A 25,724-nucleotide genomic window follows, 5' to 3' on the forward strand; every position below is an offset into this window, starting at 1 on the left:
TACTCACCCACCCACCCATCCATTCACTCACCCGTTTACCTACCCCACCCAACCCTCCCATCCTCACTTCAGAGAGCATCTCAAGTTACTGCGTTGTGCACCAGGAAAATGCACCATAAGCTTTCACGAGGCCTTTCTTCAGCTTATCCACTCCATTGATTGGGTCCCATGGGAGAGCAGGGTGCTGGAGGGAGCGTGGGGCAAGGGTCTTTCTTCCAGACTTGCAGGGTTCTGAGCATCCCTGCTGTGAGGTGGGTGCAGTCCTGGTGGGCTGCCTGCAAAGTTAAACCGAAGGAGACACGAACCCACTGCCCACTGCTTCCACCTCCCCAGCCCCCCACCTCCTGAGCAGGAAGACCAGACTGGGGGCAGGGGGAGAAAACCACCCCCGTCTCTGCTCTCCACCCAGCATGGGTGCTGCAGGGGGGGATGTGGAAGGGGTGAGGTGGCCGGGGATGGGGGATGTCGACTCCGCCCTTCCCCCCCTCCCCGGACCCTCTGACATCATCCGACGGTTGGATGCCATGTCCTTCTCCCTCATCGGGAGTCATTTGGTCAGGCTGGTCGTAATGGCCCAGGAATGTGCCCCTGCCCCTCCCCGCCCTGCCTGCAGCCCCTTCCCTCTCCAGGGACCTGGGCACCCGGGGCCTGAGCTGGTCTGCACAGGGGAAGGAAACTTCTCAGTATCTTTGGGGAAAAGCTTCTTTCTGCTTAGCTCCTGGCAGGGGGCCACCCCGCTGCACCCCAGAGACCCTTGCCTACATTTTGTTATTTCACATGATTTCATAAGTGGGGGGACAACAGACCCCCAGCCCCTTCCGTGCTTCTCCACGGAGCTCTGGTGTGCATCTGCTGACAGCCTGCTGATAGGAGTGAGGAGGGCGCTGGGCCCTGCCCCCCTCCTGGGGGGACATCCCTGATAAGAGGAAATTCCAGCTTGTAACAGATGGCCGGTGTCCACCCATCCATGGGGGAGGGACTTTTCTTTCTCTTTTTAACTTTGCAGACATTGGCCAAGAACTAACGGAATCTCTGTGGTCGGAATCTCTGTGGTCGGCCGGCTGCTTTGGACGTGGCCGGAGGGCTGGCCGCTCTGGGCTGGATCTCAGGATCGCTTGAGGGTAGGGGGCCGCTCCTGCCGGTAGCTTCCCTGGGGTTGGCGGAGGTACTGGGGACACATTCCCAGATCCTGCCTCCACAGGGGACCTGCTCCAGGGTGTCAAGGCAAGGGGGTGGAGGAAAACGAATCAAAAAATAACCCCCCGACACAGGAAGCATGGGAGCTCCCCCGCGGACTGCCTTCCCAGCAGCGGCCTGAGTTCTGCAGCGGCTCTTTCGGAAGTGAAGAGCCAGTGCAAGTTGGAGCTCGCTCGCCCGAAGACTGATGTCTCAATAGGCCTCGGCGCCTGGGCTTGGAGCTCGGCCGGCTGGGCGGGGCTGGTTGCAAGGGAGAAGCAGAGGCGGCCCCTTCCAGAAAGGGCGGGCGGCCTGGCCAGCCTTGGACTTTGTCCAAATCTGACTTGACCGAGGGGGAGCCCATTGAAACCGTGCTGGCTTCTCCGGATTCCTTCCTCGACAAAGGAGAAGTTTGCTCTACAGGGCTTGAGGGAGAAGCTAGAGGCGCCTGCGCTGGTGGTAAAAGGAGGGTCCCCACCCCCATCCCCGCCTTGGGGGCGCCTTGGCCCCCAGATGAATGGAGGAGGAGGCCCGACGGGACCAGCCCCCCACCGCTCTGTCCCTCGTGGGCCCTTCCACCTTCCTCTCCCTGAAAAGGAGAGAACACGTGCATGGAAACCGTGAAACTGCAGTTTTGTTTCAACCACGTCTGGGAACCGGGCTCGTCTGGGAACCGGGCTCGTCTGGGAACCGGGCTCCAGCGGGGGGGAAAACATGCAGCTCTCCACGTTTGCCAATGCCTGTCTCTCTGGCGAGGCGGAGCCATTGTGCCGATTTCTAAGGAGTTTCAGGGCAGGAGGGCAAAGTCTCGGATTTCTGGCATCCCGGGCCCTACCCAGACTTGGAGGAGACACTTCCTGCCTCAGACAAAGTGTGAAGTGTAATTCGATTTGGACTTACTTATCAAATTAGATGAGCTGCGTGCACTTTTAAAATTCCGTCCTCCATCCCTGCCCGCACAGATTTGCAAAATGTGTTCATTTCTATTCAGTGTTTCCATCTTGCGAAGAGAACAGGAAGGCCTCTGTGACATTTATGGGGTGTTTGTAGTAGCTGGGGTAGGTTAATAGGAACACAGCTCAGGGAAGAGCCGACTTGAGTAATCCGGAAAAGAGCTTGTTTTCAAAGCCCGGAGAATGGCGTTCTCCTCCTCTCTGCCCACCCCCTGGGATCCCGGATGGTGACCAGCCGGCTTCCCCCACCCCTGCTAGTTCTGATTCTTCTGGGATGGACACCAGCTGGCCATACCTCCCTTTGCTTATGGCACTAATTCCCACCTTTAATATTTTTAACATTTCCTCCCCCTTCTACTATGGAACCCAGAACTTCTTTGTGTCCGTGAAAGTTCATGGGGTACTGAAGGCAATTCAGAGATAACCCGATTACAGTCTAAATTCTCACTGGACTGCGTTTTTGTTGTTTTTTTTTTTAAATTGGGATCCATAGACCTACGGGTCCTTTGATGACTCCTCCAAATTGTCCAGATATATATGGGTGTGCATCTGTCTCCACTGTGTACTTTTCTAGGTAGAGTCCTTTTCATCAGCTTCTAAAACAGGTTGCGGCATGCAAAAATCCTGTACCACTGTATCAGACTGAGTTTCTGATATGTAAGAAACTACTTCGAATCTGTCTGGAAGTGTTAGCTAATAAACATTTGAGTATGTGAACATCACGTCCCTGTGTGCCACCACTGTTTCCATTCAGACAGCTCTCAAGCCTGTAATGTCATCTTTTTTATTATTAACAGGTAGTAGGCACTCGGTAAACATTTGTCAAATGAACCAATATTGTGGTCCTGGTCCACTAGGGCCCTGGGATCATCTTCTGCCATTATTGTGTATAGCCATTTCTTTACCGTCTTGTTCCAGAAGAATTCCTTCTCTGAGATCCACCCAGCTCTGCATGTGTTTCTGGTTTCCAGCTCTGTTGCCTTCCCATTCTCTTTCCTTCACCTGCCTTTCCTGGACTGGTTAGCTGCTGCTTCTCCCTCCACCCACTCATTCGTACGAGAAGTGGAGAGTCATCTTTGAGGCCTCCTGGAGATGCAGTTTTCAGATGAGGATGGACATTTTGGTGAATCCATCTGAGAGCCTTGGCAGGGACTCTGGGTTGCTTTGCCTCCTTGTGGGACCCCGGGGTTTGCCTGCTAAGTGCCAGTGTCCTGGGAGAGCCGTAGGGACACCGACACTGAGCCCAGTAGCTGGTACAAGTGCCTTTCCTCGGAGGTTATGGAAATTAAAATACCCCCATAGGGCTGCAGCGTCCCTAAATGCTGGGAAGATCCCTAGTAACCTCCCAGGCTGCTGGGTGCAATCTCCTCCTGCCAGCTCTGGGCTCTGCCTCCAACTCCCCAGGGAGAGGCTGGAACCCCAGGCCTCAGGGCTGAGCTGCTGCATCCACATCTGACACTTTCTGGGTTTTGGCTGCAGGGAACCCACATTTCTTTGGCCTTTCCATGGGGCTCAAGGAGCCTGCCTTGCGGGGGGGGGGGGAATCACTGGCCTCGGGGATTCACCCACCCAGCGTCAAATCCTGGCTGTACCATTCCACTATGAGTGTCAAAAGCCCTGTTGGCCCCAGTTTCCTCATCTGTGAAATGGGACAGGGTTGCTGTGAGGCTCCATGAGTTAGTTCATGCACAGCGTTCAGAATAGCACCTGGCATGGAGTGAGCCCCCAGCAAACATCGGCTGTTGCGATTAGCATTGTTCCTTCCTTTGTCCATTCATTCATTCAACAATCTTCTCACCGGGACCTGCCGTGAGCCCGGCATGCTCTGAGCGAGGCAGACAGGAGCGAGCGTGATGGATGAGGTGTCTGGCTTCATCAATCCTGCGGGGGGAAGTCGTGGTAAGAGGAAACCACACTCGTCATTATTCAGTTACCGCTGTGGGGAGAGGGTTGGACTCAGAGCACGGGCTCTGGGAGCGGGCGGGGAGGCAGGGGCTCTGCTGCCAGGGCATGGCGGGATCCAACAGACTTTTTAGGCACCCGCCGGGGAGAACGGAAGGATGGAACAGCTCTGGTTCCCCTGTCCCCCTGGGGACTCACTGACCTTTAAGAAGCCCCTTTGCAGGGGCAGGGAGCATCAGCTGCTCATGGGGCCTGACGCTCCAGCATGGGCTTGGGTGCTCTAGAGGCCGGTGGCTGCAGTGCTGTAGACAGGGCTGGTAGTCCCCCAGTCGGACTCCAGGGACCCCGCGGATGGAGGACAGCTCCAGGCTCCTCTCCTGTGTGCATCGTTGTACAGCACAGCAAGCGGAATGTCCGTCTGCAGGGACAACCTGGGCTGGGGTGGGTGGAGGACAGAAGGGCTTCACCAGGGGGTGGATGCCAGCCGGAGATGCCAGCAGCTCTCTCCTGGACAGAGGCCCAGAAGGCTGGCAGGGTGGGACTCTGCCCTGGAACCCGACACTGGCCAACCTGAGTGACCCACCTGGATCTGTTGGTGACCCTGGCTCCCCGTGGCCTGTTGGGTGGCCTGCAGGCCTCTGTGGGCGTGACAACCTTGCACTCTGCTTGGCCACCATGGGCAGTGACTGAGCGAGGCATGTGGAGATACAGGCGTCCCTGTCCCAGTCCTAAGAGCCGTGTGCAGGTTGAATTGGAGTGAGATGGGGAATGGCATTGACTTTATCCCTAGAGATTTGTCCTGGGGGTGCAGGCCTGGCTGCCACGTGGGTACTCCGTGGCTGTCCCTGGAGCTGGGAGTGTGTGTTCCTGGCTCGGGGGTCGTTGCCCCTGCAGCGCCGCCTCGGCATGCAAGGTTGATGGGACTTGTGTGGACGTTTCCAGGACACGCAGCAAGACCAAAAGGGAGGGGCGGAGTGAGAAGGATGGCCCTTGTGGGTTGGTTTCCAAGTCAGGCCTCGCCAGCCCGCTGGGCTGAGCCCTCTCCCTCGGCCGCCTGGCCACGTAGGTCAAGTCTGGCCCTGAAGCTGTGAAAGAGCCCAAGGGCCCCCAAAATGTACCCAAATGGCTGCCTCCTCTCGGGGTTTCTCCCAGCCAAATGTCATCCCACAGCCCCCGCCCCAGCAAGCCACAGACAGCAATCCCATTCTGTCATCCTTGGCAGGCCCTGGGGTGGGGGTAAGGTTTGTCACTTGGTGCAGACCTCCCCAGATGGTGCTGGCTCTGGCCTGCGCGGATCATAGCCCCTTGCTCCCACCATCAACTTCTGACCCACCGTCAACTCCGGAGAAAAGATGACCCCAAAGGTACCTGGGGGGATCAGGTCTCCCAGATGGGAAGGTCTCACAGGCAGAGGTAGGGGCAGCCCATCACCGGCCTGGCGACCAGCTGTCACCAGCCTGTGGGTGACGAGGGTTCTCCTGCCAGAGAGTGGCAGATGGGCCCAGGCACAAGGCCTGGGTTCAGAGTGGGAACCTGCAGAGAGAAGCTGTCGAGGTCTCCTGCCACAGGCGCCTCCCGTCACCCCCAGAAACACCCTTGCTGGGAGACAGGGTGCATGCCTGGGGCACCACCTGGCAACATAGCTCAGGGCCCTGAGGCCTAAGTGTTGGCATCTGAGCCTCAGCTGTCCTCTGGCTGTAAGGCCGATTGGTGGGCACTCCTGGCATGGCTGGGCTCTTTTCAATCCAGCTCCATTGAAATGTCCCCCTCCCCTCCCTCCCTAGTGGAGATAGGATTCTCAGACCGTACGGTTCACCCATTTGGAATGCATAGTTCTGTGGCGTTTACTCACAGGGTTGTATAACCATCCCCTCTGCCTAACTCCAGAACAATCAATCACCCAAAAAGGAAACTCTGCACTCATGGCACAGTCACTCCCCCTCCCCCAGCCCCTGACAGCTGCTCATCTGCTTTCTCTCTGTAGACTTGACTCTTCTGGACTCTTCATATAAACGGAATCGTGAAATGCGTGGCTTTCTGTGTATGGCTTCTCTCACTTGCCATCCCGTCTTCAAAGTTCATCCGTGTGGTCGCACGTGCTGTGCTTCCTTTCTGTGGCTGAGTAATACTCCATCGTGTGAATGTGCCACATTTTGTGCATCTGTTGATGGAGGTTTTAGACATTTCTTGAGTCGCTGCCACGTGTGCCTCACTGGGCTGGGCTAGGCATTGGGGAGGCCTTGGAGCACGCCACAGCCTCAGACTTCAAGGAGCTTGCAGGGCGAGGGTGGAGAGGGCAGCCAGGTGGGCATGGCCTGTTTCCAGGTGGGCAGTCCAGGTACAGCATGGTGAAGGGATACTGAAGGGTCACTTGGAGCTAGGACCAGAGCCCGGACCCCTGACTTCCAGCCACAGAGGCAAGAGGAAGTTCCGCACTGTGCTTTGATGTCAGATGACCTGTCAGTGGTTGTCCAAACAGAATCAGGCTGGGTACCCAAAAGAATGGAAAGCAGAGACTCTGTCAGACACTTGCACACCCATGTCCACAGCAGCCAAGAGGTGGAAACAACCTTAAAATAGAAGGAAATTCTAAGACGTGCTACAGGGTGGATGCATCTCGAAGACACTGTGCCCTGTGAAGGAAGTCACAAAGGGACAAACACTGCGTGATTCCACTGAGAGGAGACTCCTACAACAGGCAGATTCAGAAAGCCAAGGTAGAACAGAGGTGGAGGATGGGGTGTTTAATGGGCACAGAGTTTCTCTTTAGGATATTGAAAACATTCTGGAAATGGGTAGTGGCGGTGATTACACGCCAGCATGCATGTCCTTAATGCCACCGAGTTGAACACTTATACATAGTTAAAGTGGCCAGAATTTTATGTTATGTATATTTTGCCACAATAAAAAGAATGATTAGGCTGGGAGGAAGTGTGAGCGGCCACCTCAGGCTGGTCATGTGGGCTGTTCTTCCACGAAGGTGGGTGATGTGATGGACAGTGATGTCACCTGGTCCTGGGAGTCTGGGAAGGAGAGTGGGTGACTCTGTGGAGCGGTAGTGAGATTGTCCCAGGGCTGTGGCCCCCAGAGCAAATCAGACTCTGGGAAGGCTGGGGCTTGGCGGTTTGCTCTGTCGTCCAGGAAGGGGGAAGCCATCCTTCCAGATCATCTCTCCGAGGCATGACTCAGGGCAGCCAGGAGCAGTGAAAAGAGGCAGGCAGTGCTGTGTGACCTTGGAAAAAGTTATATAACTTCTCTGAGCTCAAGTTTTCCACTTTTAAAAAATGCGGGTTTTTTGGTTTTTGGTTTTTTTGGCTCTACTCCCTGACGAGGGTGTAGTGAGAGTCGCTTTGGATATAAACACGGAACCTCTCATTTTTCTGTTAAGAGCCTCCTTTTCTTATTAATAGTATTTGATGAAGTTTGGGTGCAGAACAAAAATTCTAGTGACAGGGCCATGGATGAGGCCCCAGCCCTGGGCAGAAGTCACTGTGCCAGGTGGATTGGACTCAGATGAGCGGGGGTCGGAGCAGGCTGGTCTGGCAGCATCTCCTGTGGACGGGAGTCTGACCATCCCCGTGGATGTGCTGTGGGTGAACCTGGGGATCCCTGGGGCAAGGATATTCAGCTCATGTCCCAGGCCCCCACTTCTCCCATCCAGCCAGGCTACAGAACCTTGGGGGCGACACCGTGGCCTCCCCATTCTAACCTGCACTTTCTGCACATCTCAGTTGGTAGACCAGATGTACTTCTCGGCCCGTCAGGTAAGCAGGGGTCAGCATGGAGAGGACAGTCACTCCCAGCCCAAGAGGAGACCTGCCAGGCCATTCGGTCAGTTCCAGAATCCACCAAGCTCTGCAGCAGCACGTCCTTGGTCAGCAGTGACATGCCACCATGTGATTTCACCAAGCTATCCAGTCCACGGGTATCTGTGGAGTGTCCCTTCCATGCAGAGACCTCTGGAGATGCAGTGGGGATCCTAGCAGGTCATCTGCTGCCCTCACTGGAACGCACAACCTGTTTGGGGGACACAGACACTAACCACACATCACACACGTGAATGTGAAATTTCAGGGTTAGTCAGTTCAGTGAGGGTCTCGTGTTGACCTGGCCACCTCCGATGGCATTTCAGAAAATAATTATTCTGTGGGGCTCGGTTTCCTCATCAGGAAAGAGTAGGTTGGGCTCGGATTCTGCACTGTCCGGTATTGCCGTTGACTACATGTAGCTATTTAGATTGAAATTAATAAAAATGGAATAAAAAGTCAATTCCTTAGTTGGACTAGCTCTGTTTCAAGTGCTCAGAAGTCATATGTGAACACGCTTTGGCAATTCCTCCAAAAACTAAAAATAGAACTCCTAGATGACCCAGCAATTTCGTTTCTGGGTATATATTCTAAAGAAGAGAAAGCAGGGTCTTAGAGATAAAGAGATGTTCACACCCACGTTCATAGTCACATCACTGACAGGAGCTGGCAGGTGGAAACAGCCCACATGTCCATGGACAGGTGAATGGGTGAATAAAATGTGGCACATACATACAAGGAATATTATTCAGCCCTAAAAAGGAAGGAAATCCTGGCACGTGCTACAGTGTGGATGAGACTTGAGGACATTTTAAGTGAAATAAGCCAGACACACAAAGACAAATACTGTATGACCCCACTCAAGTGAGGTTCCTAGAGTGGTCAGATTCATAAAGACAGAAAGCAAAATGGAAGTCACCAGGGGCAGGGTGGAGGGAAGATGGAGAGTTGCCTAATGAGTACAGAGTTTCAGTTTTGCAAGATGAAAAAGTGCTGGCGATTGGTGAGAATATTCTTAATGATACTGAACTGTACACTTAAAAATGATTAAGGCTGGGCACGGTGGCTCATGCCCGTAATCCCAGTGTTTTGGGAGGCCAAGGTGGGAGGATTGCTTGAGGCCAGAAGTTCAAGACCAACCTGAGTAACATTGTGAGACCTCTATCTCTACCCAAAAATAAATTAATGAATTAAAACAACCTTAGCTGGGAGTGGTGGTATGCCCTTGAAGTTCCAACTGCTTGGGAGGCTGAGGCAGGAGGATCCCTTGAACCCAGGAGTTTGAGGCTTGCAGTGAGCTATGATCGTACCACTGCACTTCAGCCTGGGCAAGACAGTACAAGACCTTATCCCTAAAAAAAAAAAAAAAGTTAAGATAGTAATTTTACCACCGCTAAAAGGAAAAGTTGCATATGGCCTGCCATACTGGACAGCACAGGGCCAGGACATGACCATCGTGACAGTGATGGATGTCCTCATTACCATCCCATCTCGCCAATCTGAGCACCCCGGGGTCCTGGGACCAGGTCCTGAGTGACTCTCTGGAGAACAGGGATTCAGTTCACTAAAGTGTTTCTGGGAGCATGGTGTCTTCTTATCCCCCACGGGAGTCCCGAGGGCAAACCCCAAAGCCCTCCTCGCCAGACAGGGGCCGGGGCTCTCTGTGCCTGCAGGCAAGGAGGGCCTGGGGAGGGCTTGCAGGAATGGCCCTCACCTGTGCAGAGGGCCAGAAGCTTCCGAGTCTGTGGGAAGGATGGGGCTCGTCTGTTTTTATTATTATTTCTCAAACAGGGCCCCTGGTGGGCAGGATGTTTGGTTTGGTTGAATTTCTGCAGTGAGCGTGGTGTCCGTGGAGGGGCCTGGCTGGAGCCCAGGCCCGAACCTTACCGGCTCCGGGCTCCAGGGCCCGCTGGGGCATTAAGGGAGAGTTCAGGGGGCAGCGCCTCCCCCTGGGTCCTGCTGGGGGAGGGGGCGGGGCTGGCCCCAGTCCTGGGCGGAATGGCTCCAGACCCACAGACAGATGGAAGCAATTTTGGTCACGTGGGCCGGGGCTGAACTGCAGCGGCACAAGGCAGGGCCCCACGTCTGGCTCCAGGAAGCGGGCCCCCAAGCCACATGTTCTGGGGCCAGATGCAGCGCTGCGTCTTTGTTTATTTAAAGATGCTGGAAGCCCAGGGGAGAATATTTCTGAAGGGGGAGCAGAAGCAAATGCCTCGAAGCCTTGCAAGCTGTTTCCCGCCTGGCTGGGGTGGGGATGGGGGCAGGGGCGCGGGTAGGCGTGTCGCCGCCAGGCCAGGAAGGGAGCCCCTGGCAACAGGGGGCCTGCCTTTGGTTACCGTTGTCGGGAGTGAAGGTTTGTGGGCCCCGCTGGCGATTCCTGGCAATTTTATATGCAAGTTATATCGTTCCGCTGTTCCCCGATTCCATGAAGTAGGAATTCTTATGCCCTGTGGACGCTGAGAAAACGGTCGTGGAGGCCCTGATGCAGGAATCAGGCTAAAAACCAGCCACCCCCAGTTTCTGGCTTACAAAGTCCATCTTTTCCTTTTTCACCTCCTGCCCTGCCTAAGGCCTGGGGGTGGGGGTGAGGAGGGGAAGAGGGCGGAGGGAGCATCCTCCCACCCCCTCCTCCGATACTCCAGTAACAGCATAAAGAGGGCTGGAGCCAGCTGGGGACTGGGGCTCAGGCGGGTGGGCTCGGTGAGCGCTTCCTGAGTCTGGTGTTGCCCCAGGAAGTGGAGGGCAGTGGAACCATAGCACAGCCTGAAGGCGAGGGGGCCCTTGCGGCCTGGGAGCCTGTCTTCCACTGCTCCCCAGGCCTGGTGAGGCGGGGCAGCAGGCTGGTCTGTGAAGGCTGCCCACGCCCTGGCTGCCACAAGGGTCTGCTCCCCTGTGGCTGCCTCCTCCGGCTCATCCCAGAGATCAGCCACCCCTCCCGGAGGAGGAAGCATTGGAACACACTGTGTGGTCCCTGCCTTTGAGCTCCATGCGAGAGCTCCGAGTCCCCCATGAGGCCGGATCCTCCCTGGGAGGCAAGATCCACCAGAGTGTCCTTCTTGGAGGGCACAGGGGCGGGAAGAGCCTAGACTCGCCAGAGTGGGGAGCTGAGGGCTGGCAGGGGACAGCTCCAACTCGCGGGGACTCTAGGACTGGCCGCCTCTGTGTTCGGGGTGTGTCTGTGCCGTCACACTGTGGATTTGGCGTGTCTGGGAGTGCGTGCCAGCCAGACCCTGCTGGGAACCAGCACCCTCCTGGGTGGCTTGAGTACCCCACTGGGTGGGGGTACCTGGGTCCCCAGCAGGTGCCTTCTGGGTGTCCTCCCCCCACCCCAGGTCTCTGACTCACCTGTAGATTCCTCAGGGCAGTCAGGGGAGGGGCCTGGAAAGGAGGAAGGCTCAGCCCAGCTTGGTGGCTCAGCCTGTAATCCCAGCACTTTGGGAGGCCGAGGCAAGTGGATTGCCTGAGCCCACGGGTTCCAAACCAGCCTGGGCAACTTGGGCTGCGATAAAAAATAAACTTGTCCTACAATAAAAAATAAAAATAAAAAATAAAAAATCAGGCAGGCGTGGTAGCGTGCACCCGTAGTTCTGGCTACTTGGAAGGCTGAGGTGGAAGGATCGCCAGAGCCCAGCAGGTTGACACTGGGGTGGCTGTGAACGTGCTACTGCCCTCCAACCTGGGTGATGGAGTGAGAGTCCAACTCAAAAAAAAAAAAAGAGAATAAAAGAGAGGAAGGCGCTCACTTCTCACCTACAGGTGGAAGAAGCTTGAATTACTTGGAGCAGTTTAGCTGCACCTGCTCGTCCTCCTTGCCTGCAGGTGTGGGGCCCAGCAGTCAGGCGTCATAGGAGGGACCCGGTGCTGGTTCCATCCCTCCCTTCGGAAGGCAAATACAGGACTGCTCCTCCTTGGTGTCTCAGCTCCCCCGTGGGCCTCTGAGGACTTCACACTGCAGCAGATGTTGCGGTTTACCTGAGCCAGGGGTGCAGGAGAGGGAGAGATCCAGCTGGGTGGCCAAGGCAGCATGGAGGCCAGGACCAAGCGCTCACCACCCCGCCTGAGCAGAGAGAGAGATTCAGGGGTCAGCCCTGCCCTGAACCCGGGGGTGGGGGTGGGGAGAGCTAGATTGGCACAGCTGATAGAGATTAAGAAACACGGCTGAGTTGGGAGTCAGGGTGGGGCTTTGCAGGAGAAGCAGAGTGGCTGCAGGACAGTGGCCTTTAGATGACACTGGGGCCAGGGGCTTCTGCTCTAGGGCATTCTGCAGGGGTCTCCTGGGCAGTTTGTTAGTCTCTCTGAACCTCAGTTTCCCCATCTTGGAATGGGGATGTCGGTCAGAGCCGCCTGACAATGTCCGTGTTTTGCAAACGCCTGCGTGAGCCCTGCCACTGTCTCATCCTCCGCTCTTCCCTCTCCAGCCACTGAGGCGGCTCCTAGCTGTGTGGGCGACATGGCCGACACTCCCAGAGACGCTGGGCTCAAGCCAGCACCCGCGCCGCGCAACGAGAAGGCCCCGGTGGACTTCGGCTATGTGGGGATCGACTCCATCCTGGAGCAGATGCGCCGAAAGGCCATGAAGCAGGGCTTTGAGTTCAACATCATGGTGGTTGGTGAGTCCCCCCACCCCTCACGGGACCAGCCAGCCTCAGCACCCAGGGCCAGTCGCACAAGCTCTCGGGCTCAGTCTTCCCTTCTGTAAAACGGGGCAACAGTCCTGGCCTCAAGGGGAGATTGCCAGTGCCGTCGTGTGTGCGTACAGGTGCCTGGGAGGAGATGCCACAACCTCCGGCAGCTCTCAGTGGCCTCTGCCCCCACGTGAAGAGCCCCCGAGATAACCCGGGTGAGCCCAGGGCCAGCCCTGGCAGGCCCTCGGGACTGGTAGCGCTCTGACCAGGGTCATCACCTTGTATGTTGAATTCCTGCGAAAGCTTCCCCTTCATGGCTCCAGCCTGACCCCCAGCACCCAGCCGGCCTGGCTGGACGCTTCCACGCCCAGGAAGTGGGGCCTTGTGGCTTCAACACCCCCAGGGAGCCAGGGAGCTGGACCTCACCAAGGGAGGTCATTGATCAGCCGGGGCCGGGCTGGGGTTCACTTTTTTCTGAAGCCTCTCGGGTCCCATTTCTCACAGGGGCCCCATGAAGGAGGCACCCCATTTTCCAGGTAGAAACAAGGCCCAGGGAAGGTTGAGGGGCCTCACTGGCTCATGGGGCAGAGAAGACCAGAGCTCCCATTTTGACTCCAGGACTGTGCTCTGCTCAGTCCACAGGCCAGCCAGAGTGTCTGAAGAAGTGCCCCCCACAGGCTCTAACCCTAAACACAGGTGAGCCTGGTGGGGCTTCCTCTGCAAGGTGTCTTGGCCTGTCTCTCTGACCTCTGCTGGTCAGGCACTTCCTTGCTGCCCAGCCCCGCGGGCACAAACCCACAAACACCTGACTGCTGGAGACTGTTTTTTTTGTTTTGTTTTGTTTTTTGAGTTGGAGTCTCACTCTGTCGCCCAGGTTGGAGGGCAGTGGCATGCTCATGACCATGGCAGCCTTGACCTGGTGGGCTCTGATGATCCTTCCACCTCAGCCTTCTAAGTATCCAGAACTACAGACACACGCTACCACACCTAGCTAATTTTTTTTTTAATGTACTGTGGAGACGAGGTCTCGCCAAGTTGCCTGGGCTGGTCTTGAACTCGCAGGCTCAGGCAATCCACTCACCTCGGCCTCCCAAAATGCTGGGATCACAGGCTGAACCACCGAGTCCGGCCCAGAGATAAACTTTAAAACATCCCACTTGGCCTCTCCCTGATCTAAGGTGCTATGGCGGGAACACCCATGTTGCTCTTGGCCTGAACTTGGCCAGGACACAGGCAGATGGGCAGAGGGGGATGGGCACATCCTCAGGCTACAGAATAGCCCAGGCAGGGGAGATTCCCAGCACTCTGTCCTGGGAGCCCACGCTCTTCCTTGAACAGTGTTAGCAAGTCAGCACGTCGGTGTAACTTAGGGTGTTGTTAGCTTAACCTAGGGTGTGACTTAGGCAGTTTTCTCTTTAAGTATGCTTGCTGGCACAGCCCAGGGCAGCTTTGTGCAGTGCAAAGCGGTGGGCCCCGAGGCTGACATTGTGTTTGTGTATGAATTGTATGTGTATGAGAGTTGTATGTGTTGTGTGCTGTGTTGTGCGTGTTCTGTGTGTATGTGTGTCTGTGCAGTTGTGTGTGTGTGTGTGTGTGTGTGTGTGTGAGAGAGAGAGTCCTGACACCACCTCCCAGACTGGATCCCACTTTTGGGCCAACACCAATGGCACTTGGTAACCGCAGACCCCACGTGACAAGTGTGAGCCCACCAGATGCTCACACAGGCTCCACAGGGGGGAGGGTTGTTTATCCCACCTTATTGATGAGGAAACTGAGGCACAGTGAGGTTGGATGACTTTCCCGAGGCCCCAGTGGGTCAGGGAGGAGCAGCCTGAGCACCTGAGGCTGCACTCGATTGTCACTTGTGTGTCCCGGGAGCTCCTCCAGTGCCTGCCTCTGCCCTCAACCCACCCCCAGGAGACCGTGTCCTGGAAGACACAAGGGAGCACAAGGGATTCCCACTCCCCAGGCCCGAGGGTGCCCGGACAGTCCCTTCTCAGGAGTGGCCTCTGTGGCTGAGGCTTACCTGGGACCGGAGCCTGGCCGTGTGGGTGTCCAGGTCACTTGACACCAGACTGTGAGGGTGAAGCCTTCGGACATGGTCTGCCTGGCAAGAGAGCCGCCGGGTGTCAGCCCAGGCACCACGGAATTACCCAGGGAGCCACGGAACCTGGGCGGGAGGGGACCCCTCTAAAGAGCCCGCTGACCTGCCTGCTGTTCTCCCCCAGGGCAGAGTGGCTTGGGAAAGTCCACTTTGATCAACACCCTCTTCAAATCCAAGATTAGCCGGAAGTCGGTGCAGCCCACTTCAGAGGAACGCATCCCCAAGACCATCGAGATCAAGTCCATCACACACGGTCAGTGGCGTGGGTGAGGACGCCCCTTCCTCCCTGGAGTGTGGGTGCGAGGGTGCCCCGGTCCTCGAGCCAGAGACTCTCATGACCCCCCAGTCAGGCCAAGACTCTGGAGTGTCCTAGCCGTGAGGAGTCAGTCTGCTCTGGACCCCTGTGGGCTCTGTCACATGAAGCCCCCGCAGATAACTCAGTTTTCTACCAAAACTCACAGGCCAGGAACCAGGATCACTCTCCAGCCTCTGCTGGGGTTGTTTGCTAGAGATCGCCATCACCATACTCCCAGCATCCCATCAGCGATCATTGCTGCCCCCAGCAGATGTCCTGGGGTTGGTCAGGCATGGGGTGTCTGAAGGTCCCCGGTCTCCCTCTGAGCCGAGCGCTTTGGTTCTGTGCAGACATCGAGGAAAAGGGCGTCCGGATGAAGCTGACGGTGATCGACACGCCGGGCTTTGGGGACCACATCAACAATGAGAACTGGTGAGGGGCTCCCTGGCCCTGGGGGTGCAGGGCTGGTCTGCTTGGCCCTGAAGCCATTTGCCTCGGGGGCCTGAGAATTCTGGGCCAGGGCAGAGATGCCCTGAGAGTCCTGCTCTCCCCACCCGCTTTCAAGGTTGAGGTCAGGTCAAGGTCAGCACGGGGAGGCCAGTTTGAGCTCTAGGATAAGGCTGTGGGATCTCTGCTCAGAAAGCCAGACCTCCCCAGCGAGTGGCTGGAAGGCAGGGAGTTGGGCTGCGAGTCCTGGGAGCTAGTGACTCGCGGGCGGTGGGGCTGTCCCCAGCCGGGGGTCCTGGGTGGGAGGACACGTGCTTGGGCAGGAGGGGCCGTCTGTGGCTCACCGGGTGCCCTTTGCAGCTGGCAGCCCATCATGAAGTTCATCAACGACCAGTATGAGAAGTATCTGCAGGAAGAGGTCAACATCAACCGGAAGAAGCGCATCCCGGACACGCGCGTCCACTGCTGCCTCTACTTCATCCCGGCCACTGGCCACTCGTACGTCCCGGCCGCATCCCATGTCCTCATGGGGGTGCCCTGGGTTTCGTGCTCTTGCGATAGGCAGGCAGTGTCATCTGGCCCCCTACCAAGCACGGCGGGGCAGGGGGCCCTCGGGGCCCTGGTCAGCAGCTGTTAAGGGGTCCCTAGAGTCTCACTCTGACCTCTGCGCTGTGTAGCTTCCAGCCCCGCCACCTGTCAGCTCATGTCTGGTGTCACTGAGGACCAGGCAGGGCCAGAGCTGTTTCAGAACCCGGTGTTCTGTGTCTCAGCCCATGCTGCCTTCTCTGGCCAGGCCTGCAGCCGGGCTCTGGCTGAGTGTGCTGGGACTCCCCCCAGCCAGGACCCTTAGCACTTGCCTGACCCTCTTGTGCCAGGGCCCTGCCTCATGGGACCCTTGCAAGGTTTGGTGCATTCTTAACGGGAAGCACAGAGACCAGGGCCGGCCCCTGTGGGACTGGACAAGGGCCACCGTTTGTCGGGGCGGCCTCGGTGGAAGCCCTCCCTCCCTCCAGTCTTCTCCCAACCTGAAGTTACACCCGAGGTCAGCAAGGCCAGGAAGTCAGGGATGTCCTGGCAGGTGGACACTTGATGGCCTGGCAAGCTTTCTGTCCTCAGCTCCCCATGGACTCCACATAACTCCCGATGCACAGGTGCCTCTCCCCCCACCCCCCGACCAGACCCCCTGCGGCTTGCCCTGAGTCGTGGGTGGGGGGAGTCAGACCCAGGGCCTGGGAGGCAGCCATAGGTGGTACGTCACCTGGGGGTGGACGGAGAGGGAGAGCTGGGGCTCAGAGCCCAAATGGCCAGGGTCCGGGAGGCTGCTGGCTGGCTCCACAGTCTGAGTCTGGCTCTCCTTGCCTGGTCCAGATGCCCTTCCAGAGGTTGGGGGGGAATCAGACCTCGGGGCACCAGGTACAGGAAGGAACCCAGCCAGCAGGCAGCAAACCTCAACCAGGGGTCTTCATGAGAAAGCCTGAGCCCCAAACCCGCTCCGGTGTCATCCCCATGGGCCAGCAGGAGCCCATTTAGGGGCAGAGGTCTCTCACTGGCAGGCTTCTGGGTGGGGATCTGCCCACAGGGCCGGATGAGGCTTTCTGTGAGCCAGACATCTGCCCCCCTGGGCTGAGTGGCTTGTCGGGGGTCCTGCAGCAGCTTGGCCTTGGCTGAGACCACCGATGAAGTGCCAGCCCTCTGGGTGGGACCCCCGCTGGGCATGGTTCCCAGGTCCCATCCCTGGTGTCCAGCCCTGTGGGACAATGGTGGCTCTTGATGACCACCTTTGCTTAAACTTCTTGTGGAGCCTGGCTCTGCCCTGGCTGTGTCTGCGACTGATTTCTCTCACTGTGGCGGAAGCCCCACTCCAGTGGGAAGTTGAAACCACCCGTCCTAGGGTCCTGCCAGCCCCATCCCCCTCACCTTTCCGCCTGCCAGACCACAGGCTCACAGAGCCTAATGGTCAAGGGGAGAGGCCAGTCTGTCACAGGACAATGGGCATTGGCTTCCATGTCTCCTGCCTCTGCCTTCCCGAAGGCCCACAGCAGGATGGCCATGTGGGCCCATGACAGCCCTCTGTGTGGACTCGTCGGGGGGCATTTGGGACTCGGGAACCCACAGCCGCCCCTGCCCACCTGCCCAGCTCAGTGGTACTGCTTGTGCTGGGGCACGTCTTCTCCTTCCCCGCCCTGCACTCGTGGTGTGGCCGGACCTTGTCCTTGCCAGCAGGGACCCTCCCGTGAGCCCAGACCTGGCACTCGAGAGCCTTCTCCTTGGCCTGCGAAGTGGTGGCCGTCCCTCATTCCTGGAGCCGAGTCTCACTTGCCCCATCTGTCTCAGCCTCAGGCCCCTGGACATTGAGTTCATGAAGCGCCTGAGCAAGGTGGTGAACATCGTCCCAGTCATTGCCAAGGCCGACACACTGACCCTGGAGGAGAGGGTCTACTTCAAGCAGCGGGTAGGCCTCCCCCTGGCCCCATGGGGCAGCCTGGAAAAGCTGCAGGCCTGGCAGGGGCCAGGTGGCTGGGGTACATCTGGTCACTTTTCACAGCGGGTGGCCAGCCTGGGGAGAGTCCCTGTCCTGGGTGGCTGCTGGGGGCTGTCCACCTCCCTCTGTCCTCAGAAGCAGCATTGTGAGGGGCCCATTCTCAAGCAAAGTCTCTGAGGCTCAAGGTCTGGGGTTTGGAAAAGACAGGGACCCGACAGTTGACAGATCTCACATCCAGGGACTGAGGCCATGGAGGGCCCATCGGACACAACCTGCTTGGCTTTTATTAGATGGACAAAGGGGACAGTCTGCATGGGGACAAGTGTCTACTGCTTCCTTCTCTGCCATGATCCAAGGCTCCGGCCGGTGGGGTGGGGGGGTGTCGAGCAGGGGGGCAGTCCCTGGGCCCCCACCTCCTAGCGGGCGGCAGGTCAGTCCTCCTGGAGGACTTAGAAACCACGGTGCCTGGGCCTTGGCACAGCGTCTGCCGCTAATGTACTCCAACCTGGGCCTTCCACCTGGGGCAGGGCATCGAGATTTTCCCAGCATGCTCGGGGGAGGATGGGTCACCTCGCAGTGGGTGCAAAGAAACGAGAAGCCTGGAGCCTGGGCTTGGGTCTGCTGGGGCAGGCATGCTGGCCGTGGCCATTGAACACCTGGTGCGGCAGGGAGCTATCAGGGCACCGCTGGGCTGCAGGAGGGACCCATGCTGGAAGAGGGTTTCTAGGGCTGGTGGCACTGCAGCAGCCCCTCCTGCCCTAGGGGCACAGGAGTTGGAGAGCGTCAGGGTCACAGCCCTGGAGGCCGCCCTTGACCCTGAGCCTGGGGCAGCTCGAGCGGTGGGCAGATGCCGGCGGGTGGGCACAGCTTGCTGCAGGGATGTGCCCACATATGCCCTCCCGACTCCAGATCACCGCAGACCTGCTGTCCAACGGCATCGATGTGTACCCCCAGAAGGAGTTTGATGAGGACTCGGAAGATCGGCTGGTGAATGAGAAGTTCCGGGTGAGTCCCACGGCAGGATGTGGCAGGGTGGGGGGTGGCTCCTGCCCTGTCTGAGGGTTTAGGGGAGGCGGCCGGATGGCCTTGAGCCATGAACATGTATTCTCTGGGCGGAGAGGGGCTGGAGCTCAGGGTCCACACCCGGCTCTCTCGGAGGCTTTTAGTTCTGGGGGTCCTGGGCTCAGGGCAGCTGCTCCCAAGGGCCCCGGGGAGGGACTGGCCCGCCCACACATGCGTGACCGGCACCCGTGCCCGTGCCCGTGCCCCTGCTCCTTCCCCAGGAGATGATCCCGTTTGCCGTGGTGGGCAGTGACCACGAGTACCAAGTCAATGGCAAGAGGATCCTTGGGAGGAAGACCAAGTGGGGTACCATTGAAGGTATGCACAGCGGCTGCTGGGCTTCTGGCGGGTTAGCAAGATGATCACCCCCATTCTATCCATGGGAAGATGAGAGGGCCCAGGGGCTTGTCCTGGAGCCTCCGCCCTGGGTCTCCCAGGGAGGCGGGAGCTAGGAAGGGGCCAAGTTCTCGGTGCTGATGCTGGCAGTTCCAAAGGCATCTGTGTGACCCTGGGCAAATCGCCCAGCCTCTCTGTGCATAGAAGAGGGCTAGACTGTAGCTCTGTCCGGCTCTGAGAACCAGGTGCACCCTCGAACCTTCTCCCTGCCAGAGTCCCTGGGACACCCACCTCTCAGGGTCCTGTGGCTACAGCAACAGATTAGTACAGTCTAGAGGACTTATAACAACTTATATGTGTCCTCACAAGCCCAGAAGCTGGAAGTCCAAAGACCCGGTGTTCTGGAGTTGGTTCCTCCGAGGCTCTGAGGGAGGATCTTTGCCGGGCCTCCCTCCTCTGGTGGCTCCTGGAAATCTCTGGCATCCCTTGGCTTGTGGATGTGTCACCCTAATTCCTGTGCCATTGTCGTAGGGCCACCTTCCCTGTGTGTCTGTGTCTCCCCCTATTTTTTTCTTTTTTTCCTTTGTGAGTCAAGGTCTCACTTTGTCACCCAGGCTGGAGTACAGTGTCATGATCACAGTTCACCACAGCCTGCACCTCCAGGGTTCAGGCACTCATCCTGCCTCAGCCTACTGAATAGCTGGGACTACAGGTGCGTGCGCACCACTATGTCCGGCTAGTTTTTTAAAAAATTTTTTTGTAGATCTGAGGTCCCGCTGTTGCCCAGACTGGCCTTGAACTGGGCTCAGGCAGTCCTCCCAAAGTGCTGGGATTACTGGCGTGAGCCACTGCGCCCGGGCTGTCCCCCTCCAGGACACCTGTCATTGGATTTAGGACCCACTCTGGATGGATGATCTCATCTGGAGATCCTGAACTTAATTCATCTCCAAAGACTTTTTCCAAGTGAGGTCACAGGCACCAAGGGCTACGACTTGGATGTATGTTTTCTCAGGGGCACAATTCTGCCCCGACCGGCATGACACCCCAAGTGGGACGGGCCTGGGTGCTTATTATCCTGTCTTTGTTCCTTCCTTCTGCAATAGAATGGAGACTGAAGACAGCAAAGTGAGGAGGGAAAGCCACTCTTTCCTTCTTTTCTTTCTCCCGCCTACTCCTCCCCCCGCTTCTCCTCCCCTCTCTCTCTATATTTTGAGTTGGGGGCTCATGCTGTGGCCCAGGCTGGAGTGCAATGGCATGATTACAGCTCCCTGCAGCCTCTACCTCCGGGGACCAGGCAACTTTCCTTCCTCAGCCTCCCAAGTAGCTGGGACTACGGGTGCACACCACCACACCCAGCTAAATTTTTCATTTTTTGTAGAGACAGAATCTCACTACCTTGCCCAGGATGGTCTCGAACTCTTGGGCTCAAATGATCCTCCCTCCTTGGCCTTCCAAAATGCTGGGATTGCAGGCATGAGCCACCGCACCGCGCCTGTCTCTTGAGAGCCACTTGGCAGGAAGGCCCTGCTCTGTGAGTTTAGGCAAGCCTCTCACTCCTCCAGGGCTCGCTTTTCACCATCCACAAAGTGGGTGCAGTGTGTGAAGATATTAGCAAGTGGAGAGAGTGGCCCAAAGACCACTGGAGCTTTTGGGGGAGCAGTTGCTCTAAGAAACTGGTCACAGTGACCACTGCTGTCTCACTAGACTTGGGTTATCTCGTTTAATGCTGGGAGCTCCCGGCTCCCTTACAGATAGGAAGTCAGCAAGGCTGAAGACCCGCAGGGGGTCCCAGAACCGAGTTCATGCCCTCAGGACTTGGGGGGGGGTCTGTCCTCCTCCCCTCCCCCACTCCCGCTGAGCCCACGGTGTGGGAGCCTGTGGGCCAGGGGCAGCCTCTGCCTGGGTGTTTTCCGGTATCCGCCTGCAGTGTCAGGCCTTCCCCTGGGCTCCTTCCCCTCCCCACCTCCTCTTCCAGTTCCTGTCTCCCTCTGCCCAAAGAAATCAGGCTTTGGAGGGCTGCAGGGACTTGGGAGGGGCCGGCCACCCAACAATTGGCATGTCTCTGCCGCCCCCTGGTGGCCGACCTTGGGCACTGCGGGCAGTCCTCACAAACTCGGGAAATGCTTGAGGTGGCAGTCCCTGTTCCTCTCTGACTTGTGCCTTGTGGGTGGACCCTTGGGAGAATGGGACCCTTGGCACCTGTCAGGACGGTTGAGAGGTAGCGGTTCCCACGTCCCAGCAGCCTTCGGTGAGAACACCAGTGGACTTCCAGATCAGGGACCTCGTGAGTTGGTAACTGACCTGAGCACCGGCCGGTGGTGATCCCCCGGCCCATGTGGTTGAGTGCTTTGCTTCGTTCCCGCCTCCTACCTGGTGCGTGCCGTCTTGAAGGGTCTTCCCATCCTCAGAAGCCACCTCAAGTATTCTAAGAGGAAGGATACCATTTAGTCCTCCCATCCTCGAGAAGTGGGTGCCATTATCGCCTCCATTTTACGGACCAGGAAACTGAGGGTCCGGAATTATTTGCTCTGGCCAGGTAGTAGAGAACACACACTCAGACTCTGACTTGAGGGCTCTGTTCTTCCTCCCAGCTCTCACTGACTCTCAAACTTAGATGAAAAACGCGTGCGTGCGTGCGTGTCAGTCAGCAGAAGGTCCTAGAGGGGACGCAGCCCCGCAGGGGTGGGGACCTGGGAGAGAAAGCTGGTAAGAGGCCGCTGGACTAGAAACAAGAGCACTCAAGGGCTGAGTTCGGTGGGTGCCTTTGCCTGGCCCCAGCCCAGCCCAGCCCCCACCTTTCCTGCTGGCTTATCAAGCCCGAACCAGGCCTTTTAACTTGGAGATAAGCCACATGGCTTCGGGATGGGACAGCCTGTAGCCAGCATACGGGATCCAAATCCTGTTCCGGCCCCGTGAGCTGTGGAGCCTCGACAGGCACGTGTCTTGCCTTCTCTGAGCCCCATTTCTTAGGATGACAGGAGAAGGGAGTGTAGCAGAGGTCTCGCAGGGAGTGTGGAGATTGGCTTAACGGTACACGGGAGAGTCCCTGATGCCTTTTCATTTGCCACCTCTGCCTGGCTGCCCTGCTTGTGATGTCACTCATGGCCCCTCCTCCCCCATTAAAGGATCTTCTGTTTTATAACAATTATGCACGCTAGGCAACGTGTGTTCACATGTAAGCTGTGAAGGTTAGCAATTAGATGACCATTCTGAAGCTGGACACAGCAGCTCATTCCTATAATCCCACCACTTTGGGAGGCTGAGGTGGGAGGTTCGCTTGAGGCCAGGAGTTTGAGACCAGCCTGGGTAACATAATGAGACTTCTGTCTCTACAAAAAATAAAAATAAAATTAGCCGGGTGTGGTGGCACGTGCCTGTAGTCCCAACTGCTCAGGAGGCTGAGGCAGGAGGATCCTGCGAGCCCAGGAGTTTGAGGCTGCAGTGAGCTGTGATTGTGCCACTGCACACCAGCCTGGTGACAGAGTGAGACCCTGACTCTTAAAAAAAATAATAACCAGTTTGGGATGGCCACCAGCTCAGCCCGTGGGCACCTATGGACTCCTCCCTACCTTATCTTAGTGTCCTCCAGGAGTGACCACTGTCCTGAGCATGTGTTTGTCACCTTCTTGGGCGCCATGTGTTTTATGCTGTGCGTGTGTCCCTAAGCAGTGTTTGGTTTTGCTGGTTCTTGCTACAAGTGGTAGCCATGAGTGTACATACATGTTTTGTGCACGTTTCCTGAGCACAGGTGTGTTGGGCGAGGCCGTGCGGGATAACACTCAGCGGGCCACTGGTTTTCTTTAAAATTCCAGCTCTGGGCTGGGCTTGGTGGCTCAGCCTGTAATCCCCCACTTTGGGAGGCCGAGGTGAGTGAATTGCCTGAGCCCATGGGTTCGAGACCCGCCTGGGCAACTTGGTGAGACCTCATCTCTACAATAAATCAAAAATTAGCTGGGCGTGATAGCGCGTGCCTGTAGTTTCAGCTACTTGGAAGGTTGAGGCGGAAGGATCGCCGGAGCCCAGCAGGTCGAGGCTGCAGTGGCCGGGAGCAGCTACTGTACTCCAGTCTGAGTGACAGAGGGAGACTCCAACTAAAAAAAAAAAAAAAATTCCAGTTCTGGCCACGTGCGGTGGCTCACGCCTATAATTCCCAGCACTTTGGGAGGCCAAGGTGGTAGGATCGCTGGGGCCCAGGAGTCTGTGACCAGCCTGGGCAACATAGCAAGACCTTGCCTCTACAAAAAAAAAAAATCAAAAAACTGGCCAGGCATGGTGACCTGTATCTGTAGTCCCAACTACTCAGGGGGCTGAGGCAGGAGGATTGCCTGAGCCCAGGAGGTCAGTGCTATGGTGAACTGTGATCGTGCCCCTGCACTCCAGCCTGGGGACAGAGTGAGACCTCAGCTCCAAAAAAGTAAATGCATAAGATGAAACTTCCACTCCGATTCCCGCCTCATCCCATTCCTGGCAGTCCCACCGACCTGTTTTCAGGCCTCTGCTGGGATGGCCTCCTCCTCCCGGGAGTCCTCCCTAGTCACCCCAGGGGCGCAGGGGCCCTCCTGCCCTGCTGTCCTCAAGTGTGGCTTTTCTCCCATACTCCCGTCTTGGCTGGCCACTGCGCCGTCTCCCTGCTGGCCCAGAGCCTCCTGGGAAGCAAGAGCTGGTCTGTCCAGCCACCCCGGTGTCCCCAGGACTGAGCAGTGCCAGGTGCCTCCCAGGTGCCCAGCACTCACCCATAGAGCAGGTGACTCCCCTGCCTCGCCTGTGCGCCTGCCCAGGGGACGGCCCTCGGAAGCTGCTCTTGGCACTGGCATTGCTGTGTGGGAGCGGAAAGGTGGGGCCTGGGAGGGGCCTCCCCGCCAAGGCACTAAAGCCCCTTCTGTCTCCTCTCCTCAGTTGAAAACACCACACACTGTGAGTTTGCCTACCTGCGGGACCTTCTCATCAGGTGAGACAGCGGCTGGAGGTGGGGCGAACAGCCTTTGTCCCTCCCCTCACCCCCCCCTACAGCAGGCGTGGGAGGTCGTTGCAGGGCTGAGGCGCTGGCAGGCAGACACATCCTTCCACCTGCCCGCCCTGTCTCGGGAAGATCCCGGAAGCCCGTTGGAAATGAAGGGGTGAAATCCTTTTCAGCCCGTCTGAGGTCCCTTGGGCAGGCAGGCGGGCTGGGTTCTGACCCACGGTGGCCCGGGCCCCTTAGAGTTGGCTGGTGACTTTTGGGGGTCCCTGGAGGTCTCACGTGCAGGTCCCGGCCGAGGGAAGGGGGGTCCTCAACTCTGATCCCAGCAGCCTCGGACCTTGACCCTAAGACTTGGCTGAGGCTTCTGCTTGTTCCTCTGAACCCGGGCGAGGAGGGGAATCCCTGGAGCAGCAGCCCTGGCCTGGGCAGGTGAAGGCAGGGTGTGGGCCTCCCGCCATGGGCACCAGGCTCCCAGCTCCTTCTCCGGCCTGCAGGGAGGATGGATGTGGGATTGATGTCAAGAGGAGGGGCCTCCAGGCGGGCGGGGACCAGGGACTTCTTGGAGAGCTTGGTTTTTCCAACTTCCCTTTCCAAATGCTTCCTTTTGAGCTGCCCAGGGCCCAGGACTTTGTTTCCTGGGGTCAAGGTGGACCCAGACCTCCACGCCAGGCCACCTGCCTACCGCAGGCCACAGTCGGCAGGGCTAGTGGTCGTCCCCTACATCCCGTCTGCCAGCACCTGGACAGAGACCCTCCAGCCCTGCCCTCCGAGGCTAGGCCCCTGGCAACTGAGCCTCTGTCCCTGGGTGGGCCCTGGACGAGCCCTGGGAGGACACAGAGAGAGGGAGACGTGTGCGTTGCAACACGTGTGTCCTGAGTGTCTGGGGTCATGGGGAAGACTGACTCCTCCCCACCTTGTGCCAAGGCCTGATGTCAAGAGGAGGGGCCTCCAGGTGGGTGGGCGAAAGATGTCTAAAGAGCATCCTCTGGGGGACCCCATGGGGAGCCAGGCAGTGGAGGTGGCAGTAGGGAGGGGCAGGCGGGCATGTGACCCCGACTGGGCTGCATGGAGCCGCCTGCTGACCCGCTTGCCCCTCCAGGACACACATGCAGAACATCAAGGACATCACCAGCACCATCCACTTTGAGGCTTACCGCGTGAAACGTCTCAACGAGGGCAACAGCGCCATGTCCAACGGCGTGGAGGAGAAGGAGCCGGAAGCCCAGGAGATGTAGACACCTCCCTGCCCCCTGGACCCTGCCCCAGTCTTTCCCTCCCCCCCAGACCCGCCCACTTGCCCCATTTTATTTTATATCATTTTCTCCGTTTGTCATCGTCCTCCGCCCCTTTGACACGCTGCCACGTAACATGACCCAGGTGTGACTTCCTGGGCTCCCTGGGGTCCGGGAGAGGCCAGACTGGAGCCGGAAGCAGGGGCGAGAGCACCCCCCAAATCACCGACCCTCTGTCCCCGGCCCTGCTCCCCGAGGGGCTGAAAGAACAGCTTCCGTCTGTGCCGGTGGAGTTCTCAGAGCCGGGCACCTCGGGGTGGGGACCGGCCCCGTGTGCGAGAGGC

The 25,724-nt window shown here is 57.9% G+C and overlaps 1 protein-coding gene across 4 annotated transcripts in view; it reads left to right on the forward strand.

The window, feature by feature from the left end:
• Positions 1-25,394, forward strand: part of SEPT9 (septin 9) — a 113,266-nt gene extending 87,872 nt beyond the window's left edge. For all 4 annotated transcript variants that reach the window (XM_008057746.1, XM_021712182.1, XM_008057748.1 and 1 more), the window contains 9 exons: positions 12,256-12,447; positions 14,691-14,819; positions 15,212-15,293; positions 15,669-15,806; positions 17,643-17,760; positions 18,700-18,795; positions 19,074-19,170; positions 24,085-24,136; positions 25,248-25,394. In XM_008057746.1, coding sequence (XP_008055937.1) covers positions 12,256-12,447; positions 14,691-14,819; positions 15,212-15,293; positions 15,669-15,806; positions 17,643-17,760; positions 18,700-18,795; positions 19,074-19,170; positions 24,085-24,136; positions 25,248-25,383 — 1,040 coding nt within the window. In that variant the 3' untranslated portion in view covers positions 25,384-25,394. The remainder of the gene's footprint in view (positions 1-12,255; positions 12,448-14,690; positions 14,820-15,211; positions 15,294-15,668; positions 15,807-17,642; positions 17,761-18,699; positions 18,796-19,073; positions 19,171-24,084; positions 24,137-25,247) is intronic.
• The last annotated feature ends 330 nt before the right edge of the window (positions 25,395-25,724 follow it).

The sequence above is a fragment of the Carlito syrichta genome, unplaced genomic scaffold (genome assembly GCF_000164805.1).
Source record: "Carlito syrichta isolate Samal-C Ts95f unplaced genomic scaffold, Tarsius_syrichta-2.0.1 Scaffold303116, whole genome shotgun sequence".
Taxonomy (NCBI): Eukaryota; Metazoa; Chordata; class Mammalia; order Primates; family Tarsiidae; genus Carlito; species Carlito syrichta.